We start from the raw sequence: 15,586 nt of genomic DNA on the forward strand, positions 1-15,586 counted from the left end.
ATACAACATAGACCAGTGATACTCAGACTGAGGGCTTGTCTTCACTACCGGTGTAAGTTACTCTACTCCAGGTACGTTATTCACATTTCTGGAGTCGACTTAGCTTAGGTCGATTTACCCTGGTATCTTCACTGCACTGCGTCAATGGGAGACTTACTTACTGTTCTTGGAGAGCTGGAGTACCTGAGTCGCTAAATCGACACCCATTGCATCGATTGCAGCAGCGTTGATGTCCCCGGTAGTGAAGCCCTGAGGCTCGCAGGCTGCAAGTCGTGGATCTTTAACCTGTCTCTTGCGAATCTTTGAAGCACATGATAATAAAACACTGTGTGATATAATTATTAACCAATCAGGATACTTTTATTAACTAAGTTATCAACTTGCACTGAGTTAACTTATTTGCTGTGAGAATAATATACACTTCTCCCCCGATATAATGCGGTCCGATATAACAGGAATTCGGATATAACATGATAAAGCAGTGCTCCGGGGGACAGGGCTGCTTTACCTCGTTATATCTGAATTTGTGTTACCACAAGTGTTTCCTCTCCGCCTGCCCTTTACTTGCTGCAGCCGTCCGTGGGACCCCCCTGCCCCATTCACCTCCACTCCGCCTCCTCCCACAAGCATGCCGCAGCTCTGCTTCTCCTCCCTCCCAGGCTTGCTGCGCTGAACAGCTGATTGTCGCGGCAAGCCTGGGAGGGACAAGTAGAGCTGCAGCGTGCTCATGGGAGGAGGCGGAATGGAGGTGAGCTGGGGTGGGGGGGCCCCAGGGAGGGCTGCAGCAAGTAGCAGGGGGTGGGAGTGCAGAAGAACTGCTCCCCACTCCAGTTCCTCTCTGCCGCCTCCCCTGAGCATGCTGCCGCTGCTCTGCTTCCGCCTGCCTTCTTCCCCCCTGTCGCTTGCCGGACCAAACAGCTGATTGGCATGGCAAGCCTGGGAGGGAGGGAGAAGCAGAGTGGAGGCAGCGCGCTCAGGGAGGAGGAGGCAGAGGCAGAGCGGAGGTGAGCTGGGACAGAGAACGGTTCCTCTCCCTACCCTGATATATCGTGGCCTCACCTATAACACGGTGATATTTTTTGGCTCTCAAGGACCGTGTTATATCGGGGTAGAGATGTATATAAAATATAATACCATAGTAAACAATTCACACTACTGTGGCTCTTCTGAATAGTTTATCACTAATTTGGCTTCTGAATCACTGAGGTCTGAGTATCACTGGTGTAGACAGTCCTCTTTAATTCTTTAGTGTAATATTTGGGAAAAGAATGAGAGTTAATGCTGGAGAACCAAAATGGATTTTTCAGCCTCTTCTGAGTTATCTCACTTTGATAGTTTTTGGTATGATTAAATCAGACAATGTAGTAGTTTTTTTTAAAAAGTAACATTTTATTTTTCCTGTGTTCTTTTTCAGATCCCCTTGCTAAAAAACACGAGGTAAGACTTAGTTTTTATTAAACTAATAAACCTAACACAACACCAAAGACCAGCTTAAATAATGAGGTTTTTGTATGCAGAAGATAGTTATTAAATAAGTATTTAAACGAAGAGGCCTAATTACTTTCTGAAGTTACAGTCAAGAATTAATTTTTCAAATTGGCTACCTAAAGTATGTCCATAAAACTTGTGTGAGCAAATGCAAAGATAAAAGTCCATGAATGAGAACTTATACATGACTTTTCCAGTTTTGTGCCATCAGTTACAGGCTTGCAAATGTTATTGGTACAGTTCAGACAGATTTGAAAGCCTGGCCCTCAAAGTTCTGTAGGCAGGGTACAAGAGGCTAAATAACTATTAGAAGCAGAGTAGATAAGAAAATATGGCAAATATTGTGCAGTGGAACATTCCTAGTATTGTAACCCTTTTAGGAAGAAAAATCAGTTTGATGTTAAATATTTCTTTATAATTCAAAAATCTAGGGAGGCATTGCACAAAATTATTAAATCAATGGAAGTATTTTTCTCACCTGATATCACTTCTATGAAGTGTTCTTATTTTTCAGAGTTTTATAGTTGACAGTAAAATATGCTCTAGGTAAAATTTAGTACTTCGTTTTGTTTCATTATGTGTGTCTATGTATTAAGGGAGAAAGTGCTGATACCTGTATTTTGTGCATTTTTGTGACTTTAAACACAGACTTCTTTTAAACTCAACTAAATATTTCATTGTTTAGCTGGATACTGACTTTTATTTAAATGGAGATAAATCACGAAGTTAATTCTTGACAGGAACTGAGCTCTTCCCAGACTTTATTGCATGATGGAGGATTCTTCAATAGACTGGAAGATGATGTTCATAAAATACTTATTAGAGAAAAAAAGAGAGACCAACTCACAGATTACAACGGCTTGGATAACTGTACATCACATGAACATAGTCAGGCATGTACAATGGCAGCTATTTTCAATTGCACAATGAATATTTGCTTGGTGGATAATCTAAATAAAATGTGAAGCTTCTGGCGTAATTTTCTGACCCCTCCCCCTCCGAATCTGACTGCTTATGCTCTCACAACTTCAGTTATGTGCTGAAAACACAATTTATGGATAACTTTTTTGACTAGTTCATGTTATAGGTCAATGCATCGCTTAAGAAAAAACAAAATGCAAACAAACTGAAATGGAACTGCCAAATCTCCTCCTCTGAGAAGAAGGTCAAGAGGAAGGAATGGCAAAGACCCACTCCTCTTTTATCTCTTTCCAGTAGCATAAATATCTTTTGGAGAAGGGAAGATGACAAAATTGTCTCCTGGGGTGGTAGTTTTTAACCCCTTGGTCCCTGCGGTCTGGTTGCAGGTCTCATGGATCAGTCATCAGGTCCTTTGACTACCTGTAGATATTTCTAGGGCTATTGTTGTTGTAACAGTAGCCTGACATTAGCAAATCTTATTTTTTTTTCTTCAGATAATACTACTACTGGTCTCTGCCCTTTGCTGCAATGGTGACTGAATGTCCTTGCAGAAAACAATAATTGGGATATTTCCTATGACTTCCACGTTGTTGAGTGGGATATTTCTTCCCTACAGTGAGGAAATAGTCAGAAGGGAGAACAAATGCTGTATTTTAAGAATATAACTTTAATGTTAGAGAACAAGCTTAGTTTTGATCTGACTGTTAAAAGCTGAAGTAATTTAGTTACAACTGTACTTTTAAGATTAAATTATGTGTTCTCATTTGTCCTAGTTTTTTTCACCAACTTGATATCCTTTCCTTCCCTACTCAGCTGAGAGAGAGCTGAGCTGAGGTTACAATCTTTGTTGTGACTTAACTGTTCACAACCTCCACAAACCCTGCTATAGTTCTTTAGGGAAAAAAAATGATATTCTCTTTGTTTTTTTAAGAAGATTAGAACTAATCAAAACCTTTTTTTGGAGAAAAGATGACTTTGTTAGCATTGCATATGCTCCAGCTAAACACAGTGTGCAGGATCCAATCATTTTGAGCGTGAACTTGAAACAGCATTAGCATTTAATCTGGTTTGTGTGTACTTTCACTCCCAGTTCTTTGTAGCACCTTTTAAAAAAAAAATACAAAACACTTTTGCCCAAAACTACTTCCATTCCCCCTCTTCCTCTCATACATCTAAAGCATCAAAAAGTTGGCTAGCTCCTAAAATCTTGTAGCATGGTTTAGTAAACTAGGACTTCCTCAGTTGTAAAAGCAAAGGGCAAAGTTGTGTCTCATGCTGGGTACAAGCAATTTTTCTAACAGCTTCTGTATAATCAGGTGGGGTTAAAGTGTGTACACTAATATTTGAAAACACTTAAATAATTTGTCACACTTGATTTTGTTCTTATTGCTAGCGAACAGGATTTAATAGTCAAGGCTTAGAGAGCTTTTCCCATTTTGCTTGCACTTCCACAGAATGTGCTCCTTTTTTAAATTGAAAAAGCTTAAAAAAAATACTGTGCTTGTGTATCCATCCATAAAAGCTTTGATAATATTTTTAAAGCTATATTTTTAAAATGAACATTTTACAGAAGCTCTGTCACATGATTCTGCCAGATACCCAGTCTTTAAATGTTTTATGGCTTGGTCCTTCAAAACATACTTGAAGCATGCAGGTATTTGTTAAAACGTAAACACCTTATGTTACTGATTTACGTATATCTTATTTTAATGGTTGTGCAGCTATGGAAAACCAGCACTTCTGCACAAGAGCTACTTTGAAACAACCAGGCTAATAGTATTGTATTTTTTCTTTGCTTGGAGGCAGTCAAGGGCAGCTGAATTCTGCCTTTTGCAGGACTGAAATTCTAATGCAGACTTATAGTTAGTCCTAAACTTGTGTGGTTGCTTATTTTTCTGTAGGAGGCTGTTTTGAAAGATGGAAAAACAGAACGATTAAAGTTGGAACTTGAAAAGAAAGATACAGAAATTCAGCAACTGAAAAGCATCATTACTCAATGGGAGGTATGTAGTTGATAATCTCTCCAAGTATTGGACAAAGTCTAACTTCTTTTTTTTACTCATTTGATTAAGCCAGAACATGGCTAGTCTGAAAGGGAACTTTGTGTTGTCCACCAAAATATTACCTTTCCAGAGCATCTTTCTCCAAAGTTGTTCTTGCAGTACCAGATGGATTGACCTTTCTTAGTAAGTAAGACAGGTATCTAAAAATAAACTGAATACTTTAAGAAGGTCACCCATCAAGGAGTAAATATTTCAGTTTTGGCGTACCCAAGTACCATTTGTTTCCCAGATGTTGCCGTTTTGTTAGTTGTCAAGACTGTAGACCAATCTGAAATGCCTAAAAAAAGAAACTAGTACATACTTCTCCAGATACAAGAGAAACCATTTAGAGCTGCTGCCCTGTAGCATTGAAATGGAGCTTTGCATCTGCTGTGCCCCTTCTCCCAACCTAGGAGGAAGATTTCAAAACAACATTCAGTACAAAGGTTGACCCCTTGCCAAATCCTCTGGTGTTGCTGGATGCTAAATTAGATAGGAAAATTCCCAGAATTGCTGCCCTGGAACACCACATTAATATCTGTCCCAACTCTCTAGCTGACAGCTTGAAAATGAATACAAAGCAGCAGGGATGGAACTTTTATGAGAAATTACCATTATGTCAAAAGGCTCTGGTAAATGCACTAAAGCAGCAGGACCAACTGCTTATTGGTCACATTAAACCAATTTTTGTTCATCCTTGCTTGTGAGTGGTGAACAGGAATACAAGGAGGAATAGTTTGTTTATGTAAATAAGAACTGATAGATATGTAAACTGCATAACTTAGCATTCGGTACCAAACAGTTGAACTCTGTAGAAACAGCATGAAATTGTTGACAATAGTGACATTCAGCATTTCTGCTAAGTTCTGATTAGAAAATGATTTCAACCTACTACAAAACAGGAAACAAGTTTTTTGGTTAACAGCTGCTGTCATGTGCAAAAGTGGGGCTCACAGATGAAATTTAATTGAAATGGAAAACCATTTCTGTTTCATATTGCTCCTAGAGTACAGTTGGCAGAATAATGCAGTGCACAAGAATTTTTGTTAAATGCTTCATTTCACATGATGTAACATGTTAAGAGTTTCTACTTGATAGTCTTGTATGCTAATTGGGCATGAAGGGCATAGAAAGCTTTAGCTAGCTGTAAGTCTAGAATAATTCATTACTATGACAATTAAATTCACTTTTATTTGCCTTTGGTCCTATAAATATTGCTTTAAAGCATGGCTGTAGTAGGGATGGCGTGGCATTCCAGTATACTTTCTTGGAGAGGTTGAAGGTACTCTACTGTAGAATTATCTACCCACCCCTTTTCAATATTGGCATTTGCTGTTCTTCATGCTGCTCCCATGCAATTGAATCAGCATCCCGTTAATTAGCACAGTGTTCCTTCTCTGTTTATAAATCAGCTGACTTTGTTGTGTGGAGCATTATGAAGGTAACGTGAGGGACAAGATTGATGTGTAAGTGGAGCATGGTAGCGTGCCACCAGGTTCAAGATATCCTATAAAAATTAACTTTTCTCTAAGGCCAGAGAGAGCAATATAGGGACACCGAAATGGGGAGAAAAGAGAATGAGGAAAATATAAAATGGGTGTAGAATTAAGAAAAGACACAGAAACCAAACTGCCAGAATTGCCAGTGACCGGTCATGAGAAGTACTACCTTAGAAGAGGCAATTCAGGCATTAGATGAACAGGAGAGATCAGTAAGGTCCGTTTCCTGAGTAGAAAAACTGAAAGATGAAGAGTCCAAAAGAGAATTTCCTTGACTGTAAGGTCTTTGGAGCCAGGGATCATGTCTTCCTATGTGTCCTTGTATAGCACCTAGGACAATGAGGACTCAGTCCTAACTGTGCTCTGTGGCTACCACCATAGTATAAATTATATGTTACTACTTTTGGCATTAAAGTTCTTTCATGTGGCCTTAATTTTTTTCCAGAGAATCCACTAAACCTCTGTTAGACATGGAGCTAAAATCTTCCAGCAAGTTCTGGTTCTCTGTTTAGCAGTTCTTTCTTCTCTTTCTTCATTCACACCATGTGTAGTGGATTTTGAATCTACTGTAGTGCCAGTGCCTGCTTGTGCTCCTTTGACTTTGGCCTCTAACTGGTTTAAACTGCATCTCCTATGTTCTCTCATCCTTGACTCCTATGTATTTAAATAGATGAGCCTAGAACCCTTGTGCTTCTTAAATTACCAGTAAAATCACTTCTTTCAAATTTGATGTTTGTTATTTTTAAACACCAATTTAAAGACTGTCCCTTTTGATTTTATTTAAATCTCTTAATATTAGGTGAAGTATAAGGAAGTAAAAGCAAGAAATGCACAGCTGTTGAAAATGCTACAGGAAGGTGAAAGTAAGTAAAGTTTATGCTCTAAGATGTTAATTTTGATGTGTACAAAGTTATTTTAAAAATTCACTTAAATGACTTTGAAAAACAATTTTTAAAGATAAATTACTAAGAGTAATGAGTGGCAACTGTAAATTGTAATGGTGAAATTATTAATCTGACAATTTCCTTTACTAGGAACTTCTGATAATTCATTTTCAGTCTGAGTGACTAGTGTTCAATTTCATTAGTTACTATTTCAATACAATTGTCTTTATAAGCAACATCCTAATATGAATATAAGAATCATGTGATTGTGTTAGACTTTTTAATACTGCTGGGTCATGCATGTTCAAGTTGTTTCCATGACATCAGTATGTAAACTCTACTTTAGCGTATCTCACATTGTAAAACAATGTGAGAGAGGAGGGTAACTTTCAGAAGAAATTTTGTAATTTTACCAGTATTGGGGATGCTACACTATAACAGGCTCACTAGTGACACTATAGTTAAAGTTGCCCAAGTGTTTCCATTCCAACCCCCTGTTCTTAGTCATTCATAATTTACTGAAAATTTCTGGTGTCCGGGTCAGGGTGAAATATTTTTTTGGGGAAAAAATTATTAGTTCAGCCAATTTTGGAGGAGTGTGGAAACATGGTTGCCAGATGTCCGGTTTTCAACCAGAATGCCTGGTTGAAAAGGGACTCTGGGGACTCCAGTCAGCACTGCTGACTGAGCCGTTAAAAGTCCAGTTGGTGGCACAGCAGGGTTAATGCAGGCTCCCTGTCTGCTGTGGCTCCACACTGCTCCTGGAAGGAGCAGCATGTCCCCCCTCCAGCTCCTACATGTAGAGGTGGCCAGGGGGTTCCGCATGCTGCCCCCATCCCAAGCGTCGGCTCCGCAGCTTTCATTGGCCGGGAACCACAGCCAATGAGAGCTGTGGGGGCAGTACCTGCAGATGGGGCTGCGTACAGAGCTGACTGGCCGCGCCTCCATGTAGGAACCGGAGGGAGAGACATGCTGCTGCTTCCGGGAGCTGCTTGAGGAGAGCGCCACCCAAAACCTGCACCCCTGACCCCCTCTCATGCCCCAACCCCTGGCCCCAGCCTTGATCCCCGTCCCACCCTCCGAACCCCTTGGTCCCAGGCCGGAGCACCCTCCTACACTCGAACCCCCTCATCCCCAGCCCCACCCCAGAGTCTGCACCCTCAGATGGAACTTTCACACCCTCCTGCCCCCCAACCCCCTGCCCCATCCCTGAGGCTCCCCTCCCCCCCTCATTTCTGATTCCACCCAATAACCCACGCCCCCAGCCCAGAGCCCTCTCCCATGCTTCGAACCTTCAGCTCCACCCCCCAGCCTGGAGCCCCCTGCTGTACCCCAGAGCCCGCACCCCCAGCCAGAGCACTTACCCCTCCTGCATCCCAACCTTCTGCCTCAGCCTGGAGTCCCCTCCCGCACTCTTGAATGCCTCTTTTCTGGCTGCACCCGTAGCCGGAGCTCTCAGCCCCACCCCCTGAGTCAACCCAGTGAAAATTGAGTGAGTTATGGTGGGTAGAGCAAGCAACAGAGGAAGAGGGGGATAGAGTGAACGGGGATCAGGGTCTCAGAGGAGGGGTGGGGCAAGGGTGTTCAATTTTGTGCGAGTAAAAAATTGGTCACCCTATGTAGAAACAATGTCCTATTATAAAATAATAATCTTGTTACCTCTTTTACTAGCTCTCTTGCTGAATAGCTGAGGCAGAAAGATTAATTTGATGGAACAGTTACTGAGGAAAATTAATTTTGTCTTTTGGTAAAAACTAGCTTGAATGTGGTAGAATTGAGCCTTGAAAATCCCAATTTGCACATGTACAGTAAAGGTTTATAATGATAGCACTATTCTGTATTATCCACAACTTCAAAGAAAGTAACCAAGTATGTATGTTCAGCACACCTTAATTTTGCTACGTATCTAAAACTTTAGCCAAGATTTTCACATTGATTTAAGGCATGGCTTTGGAAAGCTTACAGTCTCAAGCTCCATCCATAACCAGAGAACTTCACAGGTCTGTAGTGAGTCTCTGTGAAGTCTTTGGGATCCCATACAGGTACTGGCAGTGAAAGTTTCCTAAAAGGCCTGAAAGTTTCCCATATTCACAGGCTGCTGCTACTGGAAATGATAATAGACTGTTGGCTCCACGCAACCTCTGTTGTTGGTCCTGCCTTCAATGATAACTGAGGAAAATATCCTAAGAGTAGCAAAAAAAATGGATCCAGCAGTACCCCAACTACAGTTATATATAAGACTTGTAAGGATAGAGACAGCCTAATGTTCTTGTTTTGTTTAAGTGAAAGACAAAGCAGAAATACTTCTACAGGTTGATGAATCTCAGAGTATCAAGAATGAGTTGACCTTACAGGTAAGTTTTTGTTTGTTTGTTTCTTTGTTTTTTGTTGTTTTTTTGGTTTTTTTTTTTTTTCAATTTAAAAAAACCCTTGTGAATATTTTTTTTAAAATAGTATATGAAGGCAAACAGCAAAGCCAAACTGAAAATGAGTATAAGCACAGAAATAGGTGCAGAATTCCCCTCTATATGGATTCTTTGTGTTAATGGACATAGAGTATATAAGATCCAGCTACCCTTTTTAAATGGCATTTGTGCATTCAGAGATTTCTACTGCGGAAGAGTCAGCAGATTTTCAAGGTGAAGCATTAACATTTATTATATGAACATAGAATAGGGAACACACACCATATTTCTGTATTTGTTTTGGCTTTGCAGTAATTTAATTAAAATCTTAAACTTGATCCAGTATTCTATTTGTGCAATGTCATAGGATGACATGAAATAATATAATTCAGTTTCCATTAATTATGAATTCTGAGATAATCACTTCTTAAGAGTGAGGTAATTGAATGAATAGTGTTGCATTATATTAGATCAGTTACAGTACACTGACAAAATAAAATATGCAATGGCTAAAATCTGAAAGAAAACTGTCACTTTTCATATTACATTATTCAGGCAAACACATAAAGAGGCACTAGGGAACTAATAGAGACTTAGGAAATACTGCTTGTACTTTGTGATACATCAAATGTTGATCATTTTGAGAATAATCTCTTCCTTGAATAAACTAATTATTTACTTCTCTTCCCAGCAACACTTTATATATATTTATAATATTATTTAGGCTGTTGAACTGCAGCAGAAATGTTTGGTGCGTATTGGAAGATTAAGATAATTCTGTAACGCTTTTAAAAAATTGTTGTAGGTGACTACACTTCATGCTGCATTAGAACAAGAAAGATCTAAAGTGAAATTATTACAAGCAGAACTAACAAAATATCAGGTATTTATTTTTGTATTGTCTCTAGAAATAAATTCACCTATGTCTAGTATAATTCTAATAGTATGTGGAAGCGTTGATACAAGAGAATCTTGACTTTTGAGTAGTTGCTTTGAAGGTAACGTGTCTGTGTATTTGCTTAAGTTAGTACTACCTAGGCCAGGAGTCGGCAACCTTTCAGAAGTGGTGTGCCGAGTCTTCATTTATTCACACTCTAATTTAAGGTTTCGTGTGCCAGTAATACATTTTAATGTTTTTAGAAGGTCTCTTTATATAAGCCTATAATATATAACTAAACTATTGTTGTATTTAAAGTAAATAAGGTTTCAAAATATTTGAGAATCTTCATTTAAAATTTAAATTAAAATGCAGAGCCCCCCAGACTGATGGCCAGGACGTGGGCAGTGTGAGTGCCACTGAAAATCAGCTCACGTGCCGCCTTTGGCATGTGTGCCATAGGTTGCCTACCCCTGACCTAGGCGATTTTAAAAATATAATGGACTTTTTAGAAAAACAGTAACAAAACTGAAGCATAGTTATGCATTTACTTGGGTGGCTGAATGGATTTAGTTTTCCATTTTGTGCCTCAAAACATACTTGAATTACACAGGTAAACAAGATTGCACACCTTTGTTGCTTCTATATACTCTTAATATTCTGAATATAAGACTACATCGAAACTAGTAACTTGATTTTTATACAGTAACTCCTCACTTAACATTGTAGTTATGTTCCTGAAAAATGCGACGTTACGCAAAATGATGTTAAACTAGTCCAATTTCCCCATAAGAATTAATGTAAATGAGGGGGTTAGGTTCTAGGGAATTCACATGTGCACACACACACACGCAAAATAAATACTGGTATATAGTGATGAAGATTGTGAAGCTTGGCTGAGGTGGAGGAGTCAGAGGCTGGGATATTTTCCAGGGAATGCCTTACTGCTAAATGATAAACTAGGAATTGGCTGAGCCCTCAAGCGTTAACACTCTCACTCTATAAGGCAGCAGGAATGGAGGGAGGGGAGATAGCATCGCAGACAGAGACACAGGCTGTGTGTGTGAGAGAGAGATGTGCATTTCCCCTTTCAGTAAGCTGCCTTGTTAATTAGATTAGCTTGCTGAGACCACAACTGCTGCCAGCAAGCTCCCTCCATCCTGAGCCCTGTCGTGTGTCCCCCTGCTCTATGGAAGATGGGGTAAGCGGGGTGCAGGGGCCGTGGGACAACCTGACAGCCCCCCTCTTCCTCTTCCTCTTCCCCTCCCCCCCCAGCAAGCAGGAGTTTCGGGGAGCAGCTCCAAGGCAGAAGGCAGGAGTGGCACATGGCAGTGCGGGGAGGGACAGCTTCAATTGCTAACCTGCTGGGCAGCTGCTGCACAGGGAACTTAGAGGAGCAGGGAGCTGATAGGGGGGCTGCCAGTCCACCCTGGTTCCAAGCCCCCACCAGCTAGCTGCAACAGGCTGCTCTTCCTGCAAGCAGTTGACAACGCAGGCGGCTGCCAAACGATGTTAGAAGGGAGCATTGCACAACTTTAAATGAGCATGTTCTCTAATTGATCAGCAACGTTACAACCAGCATGCCACCACCACTAAACGTTAACCGGGTCGTCTTTAAGTGAGGAGTTACTGTATATTTTTCTTGTTATCTGGGACAGATAACCTGAAGCCAAGTGCAAGTCTTAGTAGATTGATTATTGCCTTTTTCTCTCACCCGTGGCACACCTTTCAAATGAGATAAATGAAATAGATTTTCATTTTGCTCTTAATATGTAGAAGAGTGCATTTACAGATCTGTGCTTTTTAATGTGGCATTTTCTACTTGGCTAAGCAATAGAGTAATTTTTGTTAGTGAAATATAAGACATGAAAAAATGTTTGAAATTGTTTTAATGTAAGCTGAATTTTCACACTTGCATGCTTTTATATTTATTCAATTATGAGCATCTTCAAAATAGTGAAATTATTTGATTTCACAGCAATAAGATGCTGTGCTTATTTCTGTATGGTAAGTATTTCCTTTGGAAAAAGACTTAAAACAATGCTGAAAGAAAATATTGCTTCAGTTATAGGTAAGGTTAAGATTTTGTCAGTTATTTTTAGTAAAAGTCATGGACAGGTCACAGTCAATAAACAAAAATTAACAGAAGCCCACGACCTGTATGTGACTTTTACTAAAAATAACCGGGGGAGTGGGAGGGCTGATCACCAGGGGGACTGAAGCTGAAGGAGTCCTGAAGGTTTGTTAAAATCATGGAATCCAGGACTTCCGTGACTAAATCGTATCCTTAGTTATAGGGAAAGCTAATCACTTGTAAATTAAAATAGAAAGTTTTCAAGTAGCTGCATAGACTTAGGTGTAAACAGTAAGTGCTCCTGTTTCAAGCTATAACCTGTTGGTTGTTTATGCTGGAGTACTGTGTGTTCATCCCATGACAATACCTCATTGCATTCAAATCTAATTACTCTTTCTGACAAAGCAACAGATTCAACATTTCTCATTGCTTCATCATCTTCCCTCTCTGGTATTCCACGATGGTCTATCCTCAGTTTCACCTGCCTTTTCCCTGTGCATTTCCCAGGAGTGATCTCATCGACTCTTAAAGCAAAAATTATTTTTACAGTAATAGTTCCCAAATGTGTACATGCACACCTTGACGTCTCACTCTGTTCATTCTCACACTTCCAGCTGTATCTTAACATCCAGCATGCCACACCACTAATCTTAAAAAACCAATCAAGCAAAACAAAAACAAACCCTCCTGTTGCCATCAAACTCCATCATGTTCCCTGTTACTCAGACTTACAAATTTACTGCTGCATTTAACTTTTCTCTAATATTCATGCTGTTGCTAATTTCTTTCATTTCTTTAAGATCTCCAAAAGCCATCTTTTATTCCTACAAAAATCCTCATCTTTGTCTTGATTATTGTAGTGTCTTCTTCTCTTCCCTCTCTGTCTATACAAATTCTGCTTTTAAAATTTTCCCTTTCCTCTACTCCTATTATCTTCTTCCTCATTTAATCCCCTTTGCTGCCTCTTTGTGCAAAGTTCAAGCTTGTCCTCTGTTTAAGGGCACAGCACAATTACACCATCACTATTTCTACTTTTATTCCTTCTTATAATTCTCTTAGGTTGTCCATCAAAGGACCTCTTCTCCTAGTTTTGTCTTTACACAGTCTTCCATGACCTCCCTCACCTTTATGAGCTCCCTCTCATATTTGTGAACCAAAAGACTCATAAATTTTATGGCCAGAAGAGAGCATCATGATCCTCTAGTCCAGGGGCAGGCAAACTTTTTGGCCTGAGGGCCGCATCGGGTTTCCAAACCTGTATGGAGGACCAGTTAGCGGAGGCTGTGCCTCCCCAAAGAGCCAGGTGTGGCCCAGCTCCGCCCCTATCTGACTCCTCCTTCTTCTTGCCCCCTGATTGTCCCGTCCCCCCCCCCCGGACGACTGTCCAATACAACCCTCTGCCCTTGTCCCCTGACCGTCCCCGTAACCCCTGTCCCTGACTGCCCCCCACCACCCCATCCAACTCCCCTCTCCTTCCTGACCACCCCCGGGAACGCTTGTCCCCATTCAACCCCCCTGTTCACTGCCCTCTGACTGCCCCGACCCCTATCCACACTCCTGCCCACTCACCACCACCCCGAATTCCCCTGCCCTCTATCTAATCCTCCCTGCCCTCTTACCGCGCTGCCTTGAGCACTGGTGGCTGCACACCACCTCTTAGTTTGAGTATTACCTTAAAACACACTTTGTCTGTGAATCCTTTCAATAACTCTACCAAAAGTGTTTTTAATATTCTTTGCTTTGATCAGATGTGTTGTCTCAATCTTTCTCTTCATTTGTGAGTTCCCTGAGGCAAGAACTATCTTCATCTATTTTTGTACAGCACAGTTGGTGCTCAGATAATAAGACTTCAGTTGTGTATGTAAAATGCTATACAATTCAAGATTTAAACTATCCAAAAATAATTGATTTAACTGACATGCATGTCTTTATACCTGTATTCAAATATGTCAAATGTATTTTTAGTTTACTATTTCTCTTTTTTCCTCTGCAGGGTGGGAGAAAAGGGAAGAGAAACTCAGAATCTGACCAATGCAGGTGATTGTACTTGCCATCAAGTTGAAAGCAAAAAAATCAAATCTTGTTCGTCAGGGTTTTGCAGAAATGTATATATTTGTTGTACACTGCAAAGCTATGCAGTTTTTTTGGAAAGAAGCTAACAATTACTAGTTTGACTGACATTCTAAATAGTTAATTTGTTGCACTTTCTGTTAGTTTAAAGAAAAAAAGTAGAGAACTGTTCCAGCAGAGCTCCAACATTGTTGCTGTTAATGCCATAATTAGTTTTTCATCAGTTAATAAAATTTACTCTTTCATGTGCATGTCTAAATTCTTGCTTTTTAGAACAGGTTGCATCATAACATCTATTTAAATGTCAACATTTCTAATTCCTCTAAAACTGACAAGCTTAGTTAGATTTCTTTTGAAATTAAGTGTGTTTTTTAGAAGGATGCAGTATAGGATTAGTGACCGAAATTTGGAGGCGTTTGAGCCATGATTTCCAGAGATATAAGCCCCAGAAAATAAAAAGCCATTTTAAAAAAGGTTTCTCGGTGGGGTTTTTGTCCAAAGCTAGTGATCAAATGATCGATGAGCTAGGGTAAAAATAGTCTCTGTGTCACGTTTTATCCAAGATAGTGCTTGGCACTCACTAAATCTTTGGGTGACCCAGAATGGTATGTAAGAAAATGTGCAATTTTACACTGTGCATGCCCCAATACAGAAAGGTGATTAGAGTTTCCATTCCTGCCATTTTATGTTTTAAAGCTCTACTCTAAACTTCTCTAAACTTTGAACAGTTAATCCAATTGTTTTGAAATGTGATGCGCTCCATAAAAGTGTGGGAGTAGCATTAGTGATGCAAATTTGGGATCATTCAGCTGAGGGCTTCACAAGTTATAGCCCCACTTGGCTTTCTTCTGTTGCCTTGTTCCGTAAAACTGAGACAGAGGTACTAATGACTGAGGATTATGTTCAAACTACAGGCAGTGGTGAGCTGGAACCGGTTCGCAAGAACCAGTTAAATTTAGAAGTGGGTGTAGAACCGGTCATTAAAGGGGCTGGCGGGTGGGCAAACTCTGGTTTGCAGGACTGTCCTGTCCGATCTGCCTGAGCTCCCGCTGCCAAAGTGCCACGAGGACCCGGTAGGGAACTGGTTATTAGGATTTTGGGAGCTCATCACTGATTACAGGGATATGGATAGCAGTGTGCATCGAACTGCTGTGCTGTAACTTCCCCAAGTGGACACTGTGGGCATGAACTAAAAGGTTTCTAGTTCATATTAATGTAGTCTTGGATTTTTTGTTTGCATCCCTTAATAATGTTAGATGGAATCCTGTGGGAGAGAATGAATCGTTGTAAAAGGTGAATAGCTTGTACATTTCAGCAACTGGCGGA

At 40.3% G+C, this 15,586-nt stretch overlaps 1 protein-coding gene across 2 annotated transcripts in view; it reads left to right on the forward strand.

Moving 5' to 3' along the window:
* Positions 1 to 14,505, forward strand: part of GKAP1 (G kinase anchoring protein 1) — a 51,653-nt gene extending 37,148 nt beyond the window's left edge. For both annotated transcript variants that reach the window (XM_050945923.1, XM_050945924.1), the window contains exons 6-12: positions 1,415 to 1,437; positions 2,229 to 2,381; positions 4,311 to 4,412; positions 6,750 to 6,813; positions 9,118 to 9,188; positions 10,045 to 10,122; positions 14,184 to 14,505. In XM_050945923.1, coding sequence (XP_050801880.1) covers positions 1,415 to 1,437; positions 2,229 to 2,381; positions 4,311 to 4,412; positions 6,750 to 6,813; positions 9,118 to 9,188; positions 10,045 to 10,122; positions 14,184 to 14,231 — 539 coding nt within the window. In that variant the 3' untranslated portion in view covers positions 14,232 to 14,505. The remainder of the gene's footprint in view (positions 1 to 1,414; positions 1,438 to 2,228; positions 2,382 to 4,310; positions 4,413 to 6,749; positions 6,814 to 9,117; positions 9,189 to 10,044; positions 10,123 to 14,183) is intronic.
* The last annotated feature ends 1,081 nt before the right edge of the window (positions 14,506 to 15,586 follow it).

Source organism: Gopherus flavomarginatus, chromosome 3 (genome assembly GCF_025201925.1).
Source record: "Gopherus flavomarginatus isolate rGopFla2 chromosome 3, rGopFla2.mat.asm, whole genome shotgun sequence".
Classification (NCBI taxonomy): domain Eukaryota; kingdom Metazoa; phylum Chordata; order Testudines; family Testudinidae; genus Gopherus; species Gopherus flavomarginatus.